The sequence below is a fragment of the Anomaloglossus baeobatrachus genome, chromosome 5 (assembly GCF_048569485.1).
Source record: "Anomaloglossus baeobatrachus isolate aAnoBae1 chromosome 5, aAnoBae1.hap1, whole genome shotgun sequence".
In the NCBI taxonomy this organism is placed as follows: Eukaryota; Metazoa; Chordata; class Amphibia; order Anura; family Aromobatidae; genus Anomaloglossus; species Anomaloglossus baeobatrachus.
The window spans coordinates 293971973-293988990 of record NC_134357.1 but is presented as its reverse complement, the minus strand read 5'-3'; the positions used below and the strand labels follow the sequence as shown (position 1 = coordinate 293988990).

The following is a 17018-nucleotide window of genomic DNA, read 5'->3' as shown; positions in this document are numbered from 1 at the left end:
TTCTCGGTCCTGGCGGCAGCAGCCTGTGGCCTGTAATGTTCAGTTCTGGAGCTGCCCCGTCTTCTGATACTGGCCGTATACTGCACATCGGCCTCCCATTGATCTGAGCAGGAGGCGGATGTGTAGTATCCAACTGCAGCCGCTAACAGAAGACAGAGCAGCTCCGGAACTGAGCATTTCCGGCTGCCTGCTGCCATCGCCAGGACCAAGAACAGCTGATCGGTGGGGGTGCGAGGTGTTGGACTCCGGCCGGGCAGACATTGATAAGTTATCCTAAAGATAGACCATCAATGTTAAAGCAATGGACAACCTCTTTAATGTCTATGTGACTGAGCTGTACCTGATAATATAATTAATAGTGAATATAATTTATATGTAGGGTTTGTCAGTCTGAAGTAAAAGCGCCATAAAAACAGCTCTAATCTCTGCCTCCTGAACTGCTGCCGGTCCAGGTCCTGGGTGCAGACATTACACTGTATGGACATACACGTTAACACATTTATAATGTTTTTACAAAACACAATTCTAACCAGACAAATGACATCCACGGGGAGAACCTGTACAAAACAGGCAGTCTCCTGAGGCCGTATAACCTGCACTTACTGCCTGCTAACGAGACGTCATCTCTACGGGAGAAGCTTTCATGTCCTGAAAGAAAATGCCTTCAGTGGAGACGGTCAGGTTACAATGTACCCGTGAAATTATATATAGGTTATACTAGAAGAAAACACACAGTCATACACTGCAGAAGAAAATGGCTGAAAATAATGATGGCCTGTGGACATGAAAAAAAAAAAACTAAAACAAAACAACTAAAAAATACTAGCCTTAAGGCCGCTTTACACGCTGCGACATCGCTCAAGCGATCTCTTTGGGGGTTACAGAATTTGTTACGCACATCCGGCCGCTTTAGCGATGTCGTTGCATGTGACACCTATGTGCGATTTTGAATCGTCGCAAAAACGGTCATAATCGCTCATCGGTGACATGCCCCCCTATTCTCGAATATCGCTGCTGCTCGGTGTACGAAGTAGTTCGTCGCTCCTGCGGCAGCACACATCGCTATGTGCGACACCGCAGAAACGAGGAACCTCACCTTACCTGCGTCCCACCCGCAATGAGGAAGGAAGGAGGTGGGCGGGGTGTTACGTCCCTCTCATCTCCACCCCTCCGCTTCTATTGGGCGGCGGTTCGGTGACGCTGCTGTGACGCTGAACAAACCGCCCCCTTAGAAAGCTGGTGGTTCGCCGGTCACAGCGACGTCGCTAGGCACGTAAGTAGTGTGACGGGTCCGCGCGATGTTGTGCGCCACGGGCAGCGATTGGCCCGTGTGGCACAACCGATGGGGGCGGGTACGCACGCTAGCGATATCGGTCACGATATCGCAGCGTGTAAAGCGGCCTTTAGATTGGGTTCACACTGGAATGGCTTTTGCTCCACAACTGATTTTAATGGTAGTTTGTATTTATCTAAAATGTATTTGGTATTGACCCAAATCAGTGGTCCCAACCTGTGTCCAGCCAGTGCAAAACCACAACTCTAAACATGCCCCGGCTATGCTGGTAATTTTGCAAGAAATTAAAAGATCACACACTTAAAAGGGATTTACCAGTGATGAGTAATTAAAACGTGGTGGCCCGAACACTGGGACCCCCGCTGATCACTTTTTTGTGTTAGAATGAAGCGGCAGTGCACATGCTCGACCGTCACTCCATTCATTCTCTGTAGAACAGAGGTCAAGACCTACATTAAGAATAAATGGAGTGGCACAAAGATAAAAGTGCCCCTCAAGGATAAAAGTTCCTCATTTTGTTGATCATTGTGGCTTCAGGTGGTCGGAACTTTGTTATCGTCTGTAAGAAAAATTTCACGCATCCAAAAAATTTTTAAGCTGAAGAAACTTATACAGATTATTTTGACTGTAATTATCATCATTTTACAGTGAATGCAGCTGATGGCTTCATGTCAGAACTATGGACGGTATACAAGTATCACTTATAATTAGGGCTTGGGAGACTCTGACTGTAAAAGTCCGGATCCGCGAGGTTTCAAAAGTGCCCGGGTGCCTGGCCCGGGATTGTGGGTGTTTGATCCAGATCCTGTACTCGAGAAATTAAAAAAAAAAAACGAAGAAAATAAGAATGAAGTGAGCACGTCATACTTACCAAGGGTCCGGCGCAGCTGAAAACTGCTCCTGTGCGGCTACACGCTGCTCCTGCTGCCTCCCTGGGCTGCTCATCATTGCTCATTGCATAAACACGGCTTTCCATGCTTTCCCCACCACCTGCCAGCCTGGTGTCTGTGATTGGTTGAGATGTGCCCCCAGCCCGTGTGAGTGGTTGCCATCCTGAGCTTCCTGCTGCATGAAGCAGATGGCTCAGGCTGGGCAGAGGGGGGCACATCGTGGGCGCAATTAATTTTAAGCTGCCTGCTGCATGAAGTATGAAGCAGGAGGCTCAGGCTGGGCAGAGGAGGGCACATCACAAACGCAGCTCATCCTGAGCTTCCTGTTACATGAAGCAGGCGGCTCAGGCTGGGCAGAGGGGGGGCACATAGCGGATGCAACTTCTCCTGAGCTGTCTGCAACAAAGCAGGCGGCTCAAACTGGGCAGTGGGGGGCACATCGCTGGCGCAGCTCATCCTGAGCTTGTTGCTGCATGAAGCAGGCGGCTCAGGCTGGGCAGAGAGGGGCACATTGAAGGCACAGTTCATCCTGAGCTTCCTGCTGCATGAAGCAGGCGGCTCAGGGTGGGTATGGGGGGGCACATCGCTGCCCCCCCATATTCATTCTAAACCGGGCTGCATTTTGAACACGCCCAATGTGGCGCCCTGGACTAGCCAGGTCGTCACAGGTACTGCAACACACACCCCCACCCCGAGACAGGCACATCAGCCAGACACAAAATCCTTGTTGCCTCCCTCCAGGGGCTGATGTCCACACCAGGTGGGGTGGAGCCAGGCGGTTGGCCCCACCCACTGAGGAGTTCACAGTCCTGGAGGCGGGAAAAGGAAGGCAGATCAGTTAGGGAAGTGCAAGAGAGAGGAGTGAAGTAGTGGTGGAGGAGTAAACTGATCGTGTCCGGGTGTGTGGCCCGGGCACTAAGAGCAAGGTTGGCAGACGGTTGTGGCCGTCTGCAGGAGAGGCAAATCAACGCGGAACCGTAGGACCGGGGTCGGGCGGTGGCCCGCCGGTACCGAACCGGGGAGCGAAGTGAAGCCAGCACACACCGGCAGGGCCTGCGGACCCCGACCAGGTTTGGAGTCGCCGTTAAGAGGTCAAATCCGTCAGTGACCGGAACTACAGGGGTTTCCTAACAGCCAAGACCCAATAGAAGGCAACCGTCCAACCAGTAGAAGGAAATACAGCTACCGCCACAGCTAGAGTTCCAAGGGTCAGAGCCTGCGGGCAAAAGGGCTCCTCCGGCACATATACACGCTGGGGAGCGGGTTACCATTGGGAAGCCATCGGGACCGAACATAGACAAAAGGTGCAGGGAAAGGCAGCTACCACCAACCGTCCGGGAGAAACCACAGCAGCCGGCTGCAGGACCCGTCCATCCAGCCGTTTGGTTTACCAGAGACTTTGCGTACATTTGTGGCTGAGTGAGTACAACCGTGCCATCCGGCACCGCGCTGCACAGTCCAGGCGACCCTGCACCTTGCCAGCCCTGCCTCCCCGTCACCTCAACGGGCCCCGGGACCACCAACCCCTACCCACGGAGGGGGGACAACAACATCCCAGCTGCTCCCTACCATCACTCCCGAGATCCCCGTCACCAGCAGCGGTGGTGCCCAATTTCACCACAACCCGTGGGTGGCATCACGGACTAACTCCCCCAAACCAACGCCCCCCCCCTTTCACTCACGGGCGAGGAGCGCCACTCGAGTCCCCGGATCCGGCCCACCGCTCGAGCCACCGAGCAGCCATCGCAGCAGAGCCGGACCTGAGCGTTAGCGAGCGCAGCGGCGTCCTCCCCGCCCGCAACATCTCCATCACGTGACAAATTACATCATACCTGAAAGAAGCCCATACATTCTAGCATCTACCTTTATATTTAGTGCATGCAGCCCCGGAAGTGAATGTGTGACCTGGATGCAGCTTGCCGCCATGACATGGAGCTTTGGTGAGTACAACGCGCGCGCTCCTATCCCTTCCACCAACTATTTTAATCTCCGGATTCTGGTTCCCATACACATATATGGGTACCGGATTCCTGAATGCAACCGGATTTTAAAAAAAAAAATGAACAGGGAGTCGCCGGTCCCGGTTTTCTGCGAGTCCTCCCAGCTCTACTTATAATCGTAATAATAATTTAGCATTGTTTTCTAATGTGTCCATAAAAATATTGTCTGTCTGCGATTTTTTTGATACATTTTCAGGAAAAAAAAAAAATCAAAAGTCAAGTTGGCAACCCTGGCGGTCGAACACCAACAAATCAATAAATTGTCACCGGAGAACCCCTTTTATGTTTTTATATTAAAATATAATTTTTATTATTTCATCTCTGGCATGGTTTCCATTCAGAGGAGCCTCACTGACCTCTAGGATTCCTCTTAGATCTTTCATATTGTTCCTAACTTTGGAGTAAACTGGGCAATTCTTCCTGTTGGGAAGGATGGACCATAAAATGAAGCTGCAATGCAGATTTGGACATCACTCTGCCTCCACCCCTCGAATCTTCCACAGTCCCATTCCCACTCATGGAAAAACTTCACTTCTGCACCATGTTTTCACCCATCAACATTAAAAGTTCCCATTTCCCATCGAACGCCATGTCACATACAGAGCCATCAGCTTTATCCAACCACCACGACAAGGCAGACTCTTTTCACAGGACCCTACTCTAACCTATTAAAAACATTCTTAAAATACACAATACTCTTCTTAGGTATATTTTTCTTTATTTTCCTATAAGGGAATGTATCACATACATTTTTTTAAACTAATTGAAACCAGATTGTGATAATTTTTTTTATAATCTGCATTTCTGATCACAGATTATTATATTCTGAAAATGTATCTAAACTGCTCTCTTGCCTGTTTGGCGATATGGACAATGGTCATATGCATGTATATATATCACAAGTCTTTATAGGGGACTCTATTGCCTTGTAAGAGTTTTCTATACATGTACTCATGTTTAGGGACAAGCAGATGTCATTATGCAGGAAGGGGGAAGAGGTGAGCTGTGACACTACCCACTGTAAGTGGACAGGCGCATGTACCTCATCACTTCGGGCTCTCAACTCCTGCATATAATGTGCCATATGCCGCATGGGCCTGGAGCGCGCCGGCAGCTTAGGAACAAAGGGTGGGCAAGCAGCGTCTGACGTCATTAATGCCAGATGCGGCCAGCCTTGTCTACTGTGGCCATACAATGTAAGTAGTTGGACCGGAATCCCCCCATTGCTTGTTGGTCAGGTGTGTGGGCCCGTGTGGAGTTCTTAATCCTATAAAGACATACAGTCAGTGGCGTAACTACCGCGGTCGCGATCGCGACCGGGCCTGGGAGGGTAGGGGCCTGGCGGCCGCCAGGCAGATCAGCAGCCAGCTCTTGTCAGTGTGAGAGGAGCTGTGCTGATCTGTCACAGACCTCGCGGCCGCTTTTTGACCCGCTGCCGCCGCCGACACCGGGCCCCCCTGCCTGATGTCAGCGACGGCATCGGGGCCTCCCCCGTCACCGCGCACAGTAATGATGAAGCATAGCGCAGCCGGTGCCGCGCTATGCATCACCATTCTCCCCCTGTGCGATGACGTCACTCCCGAGCGACTGCTGTGCTGAGTGCACAGAGTGCAGGACGGGAGGACGCCGACCGCAGCACCGGGAGAACGAGCAGCGGGGAAGACAGCAGCGGTGGAAGGAAGAGAGAAGGTGAGTACTTGGGTTTTTTTTAATATAAGTGAGTAAACGGTGGCCAGAGGCTTGGGAAGGCAGTTCTGGGGAAGCTGCATTATTGTACATGGAAGCCTGGAGAGGCTGCTTTATACATGGAGGTCTGAGGAGGCTGCATTATATGTGGAGGTCTGGGGTAGCTGCATTATTATACATGGAGGCCTGGAGAGGCTGCTTTACACATGGAGGTCTGAGGAGGCTGCATTATATATGGAGACCTGGAGAGGCTGCTTTATACATGGAGGCCTGTAGAGGCTGCTTTATACATGGAGGTCTGGGGAGGCTGCATTATATATGGAGGTCTGGGGTGGCTGCATTATTATACATGGAGGCCTGAAGAGGCTGCTTTATACATGGAGGTCTGGGGAAGCTGCATTATTATACATGGAGGCCTGGAGATACTGCATTATACATGGAGGCCTGGAGATACTGCATTATATATGGAGGCCTGAGGAGGCTGGGTGCATTGTTATACATGGAGGCCTGGAGAAGCTGGCTGCTACATTATACATGGAGGCCTGAGGAGGCTGGCTGCATTATTATACATGGAGGCCTGGAGAGGCTGGCTGCATTATTATATATGGAGGTCTGGGAGGGCTGCATAATACAAAATGAAGGACACCTTATACATGGAATATAGGGGTGCCTTATGCATGGAGGAGTATGGGGCTGCATAATGCAATATGAAGTTTTATGGGGTTGCGTTATAATACATATAGGACTATGGGGGCTACATTATAATATATGGAGGAGTATGGAGGCTACCTTATACATGGACTATGGGGGTGCATTATAAAACATTGGGGACTATGTGGTGCAGTATAATATATGGAGAACTATGGGGTGAATTATAATATATGGAGAACTATGAGAAATTCAAGATAATACATGGAGGATTATGGGGGTGCATTATAATATATGGAGGACTATGTGGTGCAGTATTATATATTGAGTACTATGGGGTGAATTATAATGCATGGAGAACTATGGGAAATGCATTATAATACATGGAGGACTATGGAAGTGTATTCTAATATATGAAGGGTTATGTGGGACCCTTTATACTATTTGGAAGGCTATGTGGGTGCCATTATTGTATTTGGAGAACTATATACAAGGGGGGACAAAGATACAAGCAGGAGATGGGAACGTTTTGTGCTGAGGGAAAAAGGCTCTTTCCCTCAGTACCCAGCTTTCCCATGCTCTGCTATACATCATGTCTCAGCACCCAGCTTTCCCATGCTCTGATATGGGAAAGCTGGGTGCTGAGGGAAAGATGTATAGCAGAGCATGGGGAAGCAGTGTGCCGAGGACAAGATGGATATCAGAACATAGGAAAGCTGGGTGCTGATAGAGGGATTTCAGATCATGGGAAATCTGGGTGCTGTGGGTAAGAGCCAAGTGTCAGCATCATTATCCTGTACCCCGAGTGTCAGTGTCATTATCCTGTACCCTAAATGTCGATGTACGTGGAGGGGGGGCCCAGGTCTGAACTTTGCACCGGAGCCCATCAAACTCTAGTTACGCCCCTGCATACAGTCATATGAAAAGGTTTGGGCACCCCTAGTAACCTTTTTTCTTTATAACAATTTGGGTTTTTGCAACAGCTATTTCAGTTTCATATATCTAATAACTGATGGACTGAGTAATATTTCTGGATTGAAATGAGGTATATTGTACTAACAGAAAATGTGCAATCTGCATTTCAACAAAATTTGACCGGTGCAAAAGTATGGGCACCCTTATCAATTTCTTGATTTGAACACTCCTAACTACTTTTTACTGACTTACTAAAGCACTAAATTGGTTTTGTAACCTCATTGAGCTTTGAACTTCATAGGCAGGTGTATCCAATCATGAGAAAAGGTATTTAAGGTGGCCACTTGCAAGTTGTTGTCTTATTTGAATCTCCTATGAAGAGTGGCATCATGGGCTCCTCAAAACAACTCTGAAATGATCTGAAAACAAAGATTATTCAACATAGTTGTTCAGGGGAAGGATACAAAAAGTTGTCTCAGAGATTTAAACTGTCAGTTTCCACTGTGAGGAACATAGTAAGGAAATGGAAGAACACAGGTACAGTTCTTCTTAAGCCCAGAAGTGGCAGGCCTAGTAAAATATCAGAAGGCAGAGAAGAAGAATGGTGAGAACAGTCAAGGACAATCTACAGACCACCTCCAAAGACCTGCAGCTTCATCTTGCTGCAGATGGTGTCAATGTGCATCGGTCAACAATACAGCGCACGTTGCACAAGGAGAAGCAGTATGGGAGAATGATGCGAAAGAAGCCGTTTCTGCAAGCACGCCAAACAGTCGCCTGAGGTATGCAAAAGCACATTTGGACAAGCCAGTTACATTTTGGAAGAAGGTCCTGTGGACTGATGAAACAAAGATTGAGTTGTTTGGTCATACAAAAAGGCATTATGAATGGAGGCAAAAAAACACGGCATTCCAAGAAAAGCACTTGCTACCCACAGTAAAATTTGGTGGAGGTTCCATCATGATTTGGGGCTGTATGGCCAATGCCGGCACCGGGAATCTTGTTAAAGTTGAGGGTCGCATGGATTCAACTCAGTATCAGCAGATTCTTGACAATAATGTGCAAGAATCAGTGACGAAGTTGAAGTTACACAGGGGATGGATATTTCAGCAAGACAATGATCCAAAACACCGCTCCAAATCTACTCAGGCATTCATGCAGAGGAACAATTAGAATGTTCTGGAATGGCCATCCCAGTCCCCAGACCTGAATATCATTGAAAATCTGTGGGATGATTTGAAGCGTGCGGTCCATGCTTGGCGACCATCAAACTTAACTGAACTGGAATTGTTTTGTAAACAGGAATGGTCAAATATACCTTCATCCAGGATCCAGGAACTCATTAAAAGCTACAGGAAGCGACTAGAGGCTGTTATTTCTGCAAAAGGAGGATCTACAAAATATTAATGTCACTTTTATGTTGAGGTGCCCATACTTTTGCACCGGTCAAATTTTGTTTAAATGCGGATTGCACATTTTCTGTTAGTACAATAAACCTCATTTCAATCCAGAAATATTACTCAGTCCATCAGTTATTAGATATATGAAACTGAAATAGCTGTTGCAAAAACCCAAATTGTTATAAAGAAAAAAGGTTAACATTAATAGGGGTGCCCAAACTTTTTCATATGACTGTACGAGTTGCCCCCCCTTCATTATGTAGTAATATCCCCCATCTTTACTAATGCCCCCCCCATCCTGGGCCATTTCCTGGGAAATATGTCCCCCATCCTGGTATATATGTCCTCATCCTGGACCCATCCTTCTATACCGTATATGTCCTTATCCTGGTATATATTTTCACCATCCAGTGCCCCCTCCTGGTTTATATAGTCCTCGCCTTGGGCCCATCCTGGTATATATGTCCTCATCCTGGTATAGATGGTCCTCATTCTGGGCCCCATCCTGGTATATATGGTCCCCATCCTAGTATGTATGTACCCTATCCTAGTATCTATGTCTCTACCCTGGGCCCCGGATGAGGATATATGTCCCCACCCTGGTATATATGTCCTCAACCAGGGCCCATCCTGGTATATATGTCCTCATCCGGGGCCCATCCTGGTATATATGTCCTCATCTTGGGCCCATCCTGCTATATATGTCTCCCATCCTGGCATATATGTCCACGTTGCCATCTTATGACTTTAACTTCTGCCTGACCAGATGTTACAGCCAAGGATCACAAGCTGTCTCTCACAGATTTACATTTAAATGTGACTTTTGGATACCCAGTAAACATTGGAGTGATCCAGCAGGTCACAAACTGTTGAAGACTGGATTTGCGAGACGGTGGCTGGTGAATAGAAGACTAAATCCAGGGATCTTAAATTAGTGACAGCCTGAAGAAACAGAATTTACAGATGACACTGCAGGGGCTTGCAGCTAATTCTTTTTATGAGGTAAAACATGGTTTAAAAATCAGGAAGGAAATGTTTTACCTCACAGAAAGCAGAAGCTGCCATCCCATACTTTCCTGTCTGTAAATATTTCTTTTTCCTCCCCTGCCCAGGAGCTGTGGTATGGTCAGACTATGTTTCTGAACGGTCAGACACGGTCATTACATAGTGGGAGCACAATAATAATAATAATAATAATAATATATATATATATATAAAAACATTCTTTTAGAAGTTAGTATGGTATGTTTTTTACGCACGCTTGGAATTCTATGTCCTGTCTCATCTGAAAGACAGAGGCAAGTATTACATACTGCATTGGTTTTTTTTGGGGAAGTGGGGGGAAGGGGGGGGGGGGAAGCATTGGGGAACTAGCCCATAGAAGTAAACAGCACGAATCGCTGAGCTCAGTGACTGGCTGCAGCGTTGTCAAACTGACGTCATCTTTGCAGCCGATTAAAAAATACAGAGGCAGTGGAAGAGACACAGTGCTGCACCCGGGGAGGGTGAAAATATCTCAATTTGCCTTTTTGACCCATTACTAAGCCTATTGACTAAAGTTAGTTGAAACGGGACAACTATGAGTGCTAGGGAAGTCTACGGAGGCACAGACAACAATCTTGTTACCATGTAAAGTGTTCTGGTTGGTAAATTATTATCTAGTGTCCCTGTGGTTCAGATCTCCTCTCCAGTACATTCCTTTATATGCTCTCCTTTTTTCCTGCCTGGTTTCTAAGCAGCAAAATCCACATATGAAGTATGAGGGATTCATCTACACAGCTGAACGCTCCACTACAGCTCCTCATAACCGAGAACAGCTCGATTCATGGGGGTCCAACCACTGGGGCCTTCCAACCCTGAGAACAAAGGGACCATAGACCCTCCTGCTCTCTTGGGGAATAGAAAGTTTGATAGGCCGCTGCCATGTGTGGATGAGTGTCCCAAATAGAAAATACAGGCTGCCATAAACAGCACCTGCAGATTCTGAGGTTTCTGCTTTCTGCTAGCAGAGTTATTAAAACCACTCCATTGGTGAAATGTTGTTGTACCCCTGGAGTACAGTAGTATCACTATTTGCGGCGCTGCCTCGGTCCCGTTCCGCTGTCCTCTGACAGCAGCTTCTGTGTGCTGCTGATGGTGGAGTACAAAATATTAAAGCAAGGGCAATCTGGCCATGGGCCTCCTCAGATTCCTGGGCCAATGGTAGTAGCCCAGATCATTTAAGTTTGAATATGTAGGGAACGTACAGAAATGTAGAAATTTTTGCAAAGTTATTAAACAAGAAAACCTGAAACATCACATGGTCATAAGTATTCACACCCTTTGCTCAGTATTGAGTAGAAGCACCCTTTTGAGATAATACAGCCATGAGTCTTGTTGGGAATGAGGCAACAAGTTTTTCACACCTGGATTTGGGGATCCTCTGCCATTCTTCCTTCCAGATCCTCTATAATTCCGTCAGGTTGGATGGTGAACGTTGGTGGACAGCCATTTTCAGGTCTCTCCAGAGATGCTCAATTTGGTTTAGGTCAGGGCTCTGGCTGGGCCAGTCAAGAATGGTCACAGAGTTGTTCTGAAGCCACTTCTTTGTTATTTTAGCTGTGTGCTTAGGGTCATTGTCTTGTTGGAAGGTGAACCTTCAGCCAAGTCTGAGGTCCAGAGCACTCTGGAAGAGGTCTTCTTCCAGGATATCTCTGTACTTGGCAGTATTCATCTTTCCTTCAATTACAACCAGTCATCCTGTCCCTGCAGCTGAAAAACACCCCCATAACATGATGCTGCCACCACCATGTTTCACTGTTGGGATTGTATTGGGCAGGTGATAATCAGTGCCTGGTTTTCTCCATACATTTCACTTTGAATTATCACCAAAAAGTTCTACCTTCATCTCAGACCAGAGAATGTTATGTCTCAAAGCCTGGGAGTCCTTCATGTGTATTTTTGCAAACTCTATGCGGGCTTTCATATGCCTTTTACTGAGGAGAGCCTTCCATCGGGCCACTCTGCCATAAAGGCCCATCTGGTGGATGGCTGCAGTGATAGTTGACTTTGTGGAACTTTCTCCCATCTCCCTACTGCATCTCTGGAACTCAGCCACAGTGATCTTGGGGTTCTTTTTTACCTCTCTCACCAAGGCTCTTCTCCCATTATTGCTCAGTTTGGCTGGACGGCCAGGTCTATGAAGAGTTCTAGTGGTACCAAACTTATTCCATTTAAGGTTTATGGAGGCCACTGTGCCCTTAGGAACCTTGAGTACTGCAGAAATTCTTTTATAACCTTGTCCAGATCTGTGCCTTGACACAATTCTGTCTCTGAGCTCCTTGGGCAGTTCCTTCTGACCTCATGATTCTCATTTGGTCTGACGTGCACTGTGAGTTGTGAGGTCTTATATAGACAGGTGTGTGCCTTTACAAATCAAGTCCTATCAGTTTAATTAAACACAGCTGGACTCCAATGAAGGAGAAGAACCATCTCAAGGAGGATCACAAGGAACTGGACAGCATATGATTAAAATACGAATGTCTGAGCAAAGGGTGTGAATACTTATGACCATGTGATATTTCAGTTTTTCTTGTTTAAAAAATTTTCAAAAATGTCTACATTTCTGGGTTTTTTCCGACAAGATGGGGTGCAGAGTGGACATTAATGGGAAAAAAATGAACTTTTTTTGAATTTACCAAATGGCTGCAATGAAACAAAGAATGAAAAATGTAAAGGGGTCTGAATACTTTCCGTATCCACTGTACATTAGTGATACCACTCTAGCGGTGAAATAAAAAGACAAACAAAAACACTGGAGTGGTGCTTTACATTCCTATGAAGAATGACAAGAGCCAGTGTTACTACTTATAGCTGCACTTCATTCTTGTATTACAATGTTGCTTAGTTGCTATTCTCCAGCATCTCATAAACAGATCGCCTGACTTAACCCTAAGGCTGGCTGGATTTACATCTGCCTTTGAGAATACCGTTTGCTTGTTCCGTCGCATGAACAGACAAACAGAACTCATCTGTTATAGTGGTATGTGGTCTATTATCATAATGCTGGTCTCTGGTTATTACATTGGACAATACTGGTCTGTATCATTTCAATAACCAGTTAAAAGGTTGTTCTCAAGTTAATACATTTTTTTAATTAGGGAGTTTAAAAAATAAGCAAGTTTGCAATTGACTTGCTTTTTCTATCTGCTTTCATTCTCCTGCAATGAAAACCTTTATCTTTCAAGCTGTACAGCTGGTTTCCATGGACCTTAACCACTGAACAGAGTGCACAGTAGTTACATTCCAAGATTCCAAGGATCCAGCCACCTCTCTCCAGCCCATTGATTTCTATACAGCAGTTAGGCTGGTTTCACATCAGCGTTTTCCTGCCGCACTCGCAGATCCGGCACAAGGACAGTACAGTACAATACAGTTCACTGGCAAGCTCCGGGCACATACGGTCATGTGACCGGAGCATGTGACAGCATGTGACCGGGGCTTTCCGCACTGTCTGTGAACTGTATTGTACTGTACTGCCCTTGTGCCGGATCCGGCAGTGCGGCAGGAAAACACTGATGTGTCTGTGCCCTTAGCTGCTTAGTTCCCTTTTTCTCACTCTCAGCTCCTGAGAAAAATGCAGTTATAAATTCTGCAAAATCACCAGTAACCAGCATGATTTTTCCAAGAACAGTTGTCCAAATCATGGCTCTCACTTTCTTAAGCTGCATGCTTGTTAACCCCTTCACCCCTCGACGATTTTCCGTTTTTTGGGGTTTTTTTTAATTTTTCCTCCCTTTCTTCCAAGATCCATAACTTTTTTATTTTTCCTTTAATATTGCCATATGGGAGCCTGTTGTTTTGTGGGACGAGTTTTACTTTTGAATGAAACCATTAGTTTTACCATATAGTGTACTAAAAAAAATGTGAAAAAAAATTCCAAGTGCCTTCAAATTTCAAAATTAAAGTGCAATTGCACAATTGTTTTTTGGGTTTTTAATTTACCGTATATTCACTATGTGAGAATAAAAAATATTTTTCTATATGCTTTTCTATAACCAAGCTTTTGTATGTGAGGAGCAAAATGGAGCCTAAAAGCCTGCAGCTGATGTCTGATATAAGGAAACACAATGAAGAGATTGATAATAATGATGACTGACTACATCTTTGCAAGCTCTGATTCATCTGCGCAGCTGCGTGATAAGGACTCCATGTTATGCAGAAGAGGAAATTCCCAAATATGGACATAAACCCCATATGGTAAAACTGACCTGGTAATATGATTCTCCAGGTGAGTACGAGTTTGTAAATCGCAAACATGTATCGTTTTACTTTATCTAACTGGTGAAAAAAATTCCAGAAGTTTATAAAAACAATTTTTAAAAAAAATTGCACTTTTGTCACCATTTTCCGAGACCGTAGCGTTCTAATTTTTCAGGATTTGGGGCTCATTGATGGCTTATGTTTTGCATCTTAAGCTGATGTTTTTAATTATACCACTTTTGCGTAGATGCGATGATTTGATCACCTGTTATTGCATTTTAATGCAATGTTGTGACGACCCAAAAAAATAATTTTGGCGTTTGGATTTTTTTTCTCACTATGCTCTTTACCGATCAATTGATTTTATATTTTGATAGATCGAGCATTTTTGAGTGTGGCGATACCGAATATGTATTTTTTTTTTTAGTATTATTATTGTTTGATTCCCAATGGGGCAAAAGGGAGGTGATTTGAACGTTTAGGTTTTTTAATATCTAAAACACTTTCACATTTTTTATTTACTTTACTAGTCCCATCTAGTCCCTAGAGGACTTTATGACTGTACAGTCTGATTGCTTGTGCTTCAGCTGTGAGTGCCGCTGCTCTCCTCTTATCAGTGATATGTGGTCTACATTGGGGATTACATGGAGATTACATATTCAAATTTATATCATCTTCTTCACAAAGGACCCCCAGGACCTGATCAGTGATGTGTGGTCTACACTGGGATTATATGAAGATGACAAATTTGGGTCTATCTCATCTTCTTCATAAAGGGTCCACAGGACATGATCAGTGATGTGTGGTTTACACAATATGGATTACATAGAGATGACATATTTGGGTCCGTATTGTTTTCTTCATATAGGACCTGATCAGTGATATGTGGTCTACACTGGGGATTACATGGAGATGACATATTCCGGTCTATATTATCTTCTTCATTCAGGACCTGATCAGTGATATGTGGTCTACACTGGGGATTACATGGAGATGTCATATTTGGGTCTATATCATCTTCTTCATACTGGACCTCCAGGACCTGATCAGTGATGTGTGATCTAGGGTGATTACATGGAGATTACATATTTGGGTGGTCTATATAATCTTCATTCTGGAACCTGAGCAGTGATGTGTTTTCTACACTTGGGATTACATGGAGATGACATAATCAGAATTGTCTTCTTCATTCAGGACCCCAGGACTTGATCAGTGATGTGTGGTCTACACTGGAGATTACATGGAGATGACATATTTGGGTCTGCATCATCTTCACACTGGACCCTGGGACCTGATCAGTGATGTGTGGTCTACACTGGGGATTACATAGAGATGACATATTTGGGTTTGTGTCATCTTCTTCCTTCAGGACCTGATCAGTGATTTGTGGTCTACAGTGGGGATTACATGGAGATGACATATTTGGGTCTGCATCATCTTCACACTGGACCCTGGGACCTGATCAGCGATGTGTGGTCTACACTGGGGATTACATGGAGATGACATATTTGGGTCTGCATCATCTTCACACTGGACCCTGGTACCTGATCAGTGATGTGTGGTCTACAGTGGGGACTACATGGAGATGACATAATTGGGTCTGTATCATCTTCATTTAGGACCTCCAGGACCTGATCAGTGATGTGTGGTCTACAGTGGGGAATACATGGAGATGACATATTTGGGTCTACATCATCTTCACACTGGACCCTGGGACCTGATCAGTGATGTGTGGTCTACAGTGGGGATTACATGGAGATGACATAATTGGGTCTGTGTCATCTTCTTCCTTCAGGACCCCCAGGACCTGATCAGTGATTTGTGGTCTACAGTGGGGATTACATGGAGATGACATATTTGGGTCTGCATCATCTTCACACTGGACCCTGGGACCTGATCAGTGATGTGTGGTCTACAGTGGGGATTACATGGAGATGACATAATTGGGTCTGTATCATCTTCATTTAGGACCTCCAGGACCTGATCAGTGATGTGTGGTCTACACTGATGATTACACAGAGATTCCACCTTCATCCAGGACCCAATGAGGTGATGCACATCCATTACCTTGCTCACTCCTTCCTCATTCACCTCCAGTCTCCTCTTCAGCTGCATTATCTGCCACATGTCCTCCACAGCGCTGCTTCCCCCCTCCTGGCCAGATTTGCTCCTTTCAATAAGATGTAACCCAGAGGGCAAGGTGTTTAATGCCTCCAGCTGCTTCTCCATGTGCAGGATCCTGCGCTCCATCCTGTCCACATTCTCCTCTTTCTTCTCCGGGATGACTCCTGATGGTGGGTGCTGCCCGGTGCCCCCTGGGAGCTGGACGGTAATATCCTGGATCTGTAGGTGCTTGATGATGGCATGAAGGAGAGTGTGCAGTGCCGTGAAATTCACTGCCCCGACTTCTGGAGTCCCGATGGCCAGTCTGGCCAAGTCTTGCAGACAGATCCTCCCCGGCTCCATCCTCCACATGCACATGTGATTGTGAGCGCTGCTGGGGTGAGAGCACTCCGCACCTTGCAGGACGCCACACCTTCTCCCACCTCCCGCAGTGCATGGCGCCCTCTACAGCCGGGTGACAGAAGCGCAGTACAGGTGTGACTACCTCCTGCCGACCACATGCACTATACGGCTCCAATGGCTCCGGAGCACGCTCCCATACTGCCCCGGGGCAGCTAATATTCCACCGGCGCAAAAGTTTCTGGTTTATTTTGGAGCAGCAGAAAAGAGGCGGGGCTCAGCGTCTCCCGCACAGTTGATTGGCTAATTGTCCACAGCCCCGCCCTGTCCGACCACACCTCCGACCACAGTGTCGCACGTGGGAAGAAGCTTGTAAACATATTGGGGACATTTGTGAATAACTTTGTCACTATTTTCAGTCTTTTTGTCCATGGAGCTACTGGAGGGCTTATTTTAGAACTTTTTTTTTTACAGCATTCAT

At 46.1% G+C, this 17018-nt stretch overlaps 1 protein-coding gene across 1 annotated transcript in view; it reads right to left on the bottom strand.

Annotated features, from left to right (window-relative positions):
* The window catches only part of QRICH2 (glutamine rich 2), an 81263-nt gene extending 64723 nt beyond the window's left edge, over window positions 1-16540 (bottom strand). The window contains exon 1 of the mRNA XM_075351735.1: window positions 16142-16540. Coding sequence (XP_075207850.1) covers window positions 16142-16540 — 399 coding nt within the window. The remainder of the gene's footprint in view (window positions 1-16141) is intronic.
* Between the last annotated feature and the right edge of the window lie 478 nt (window positions 16541-17018).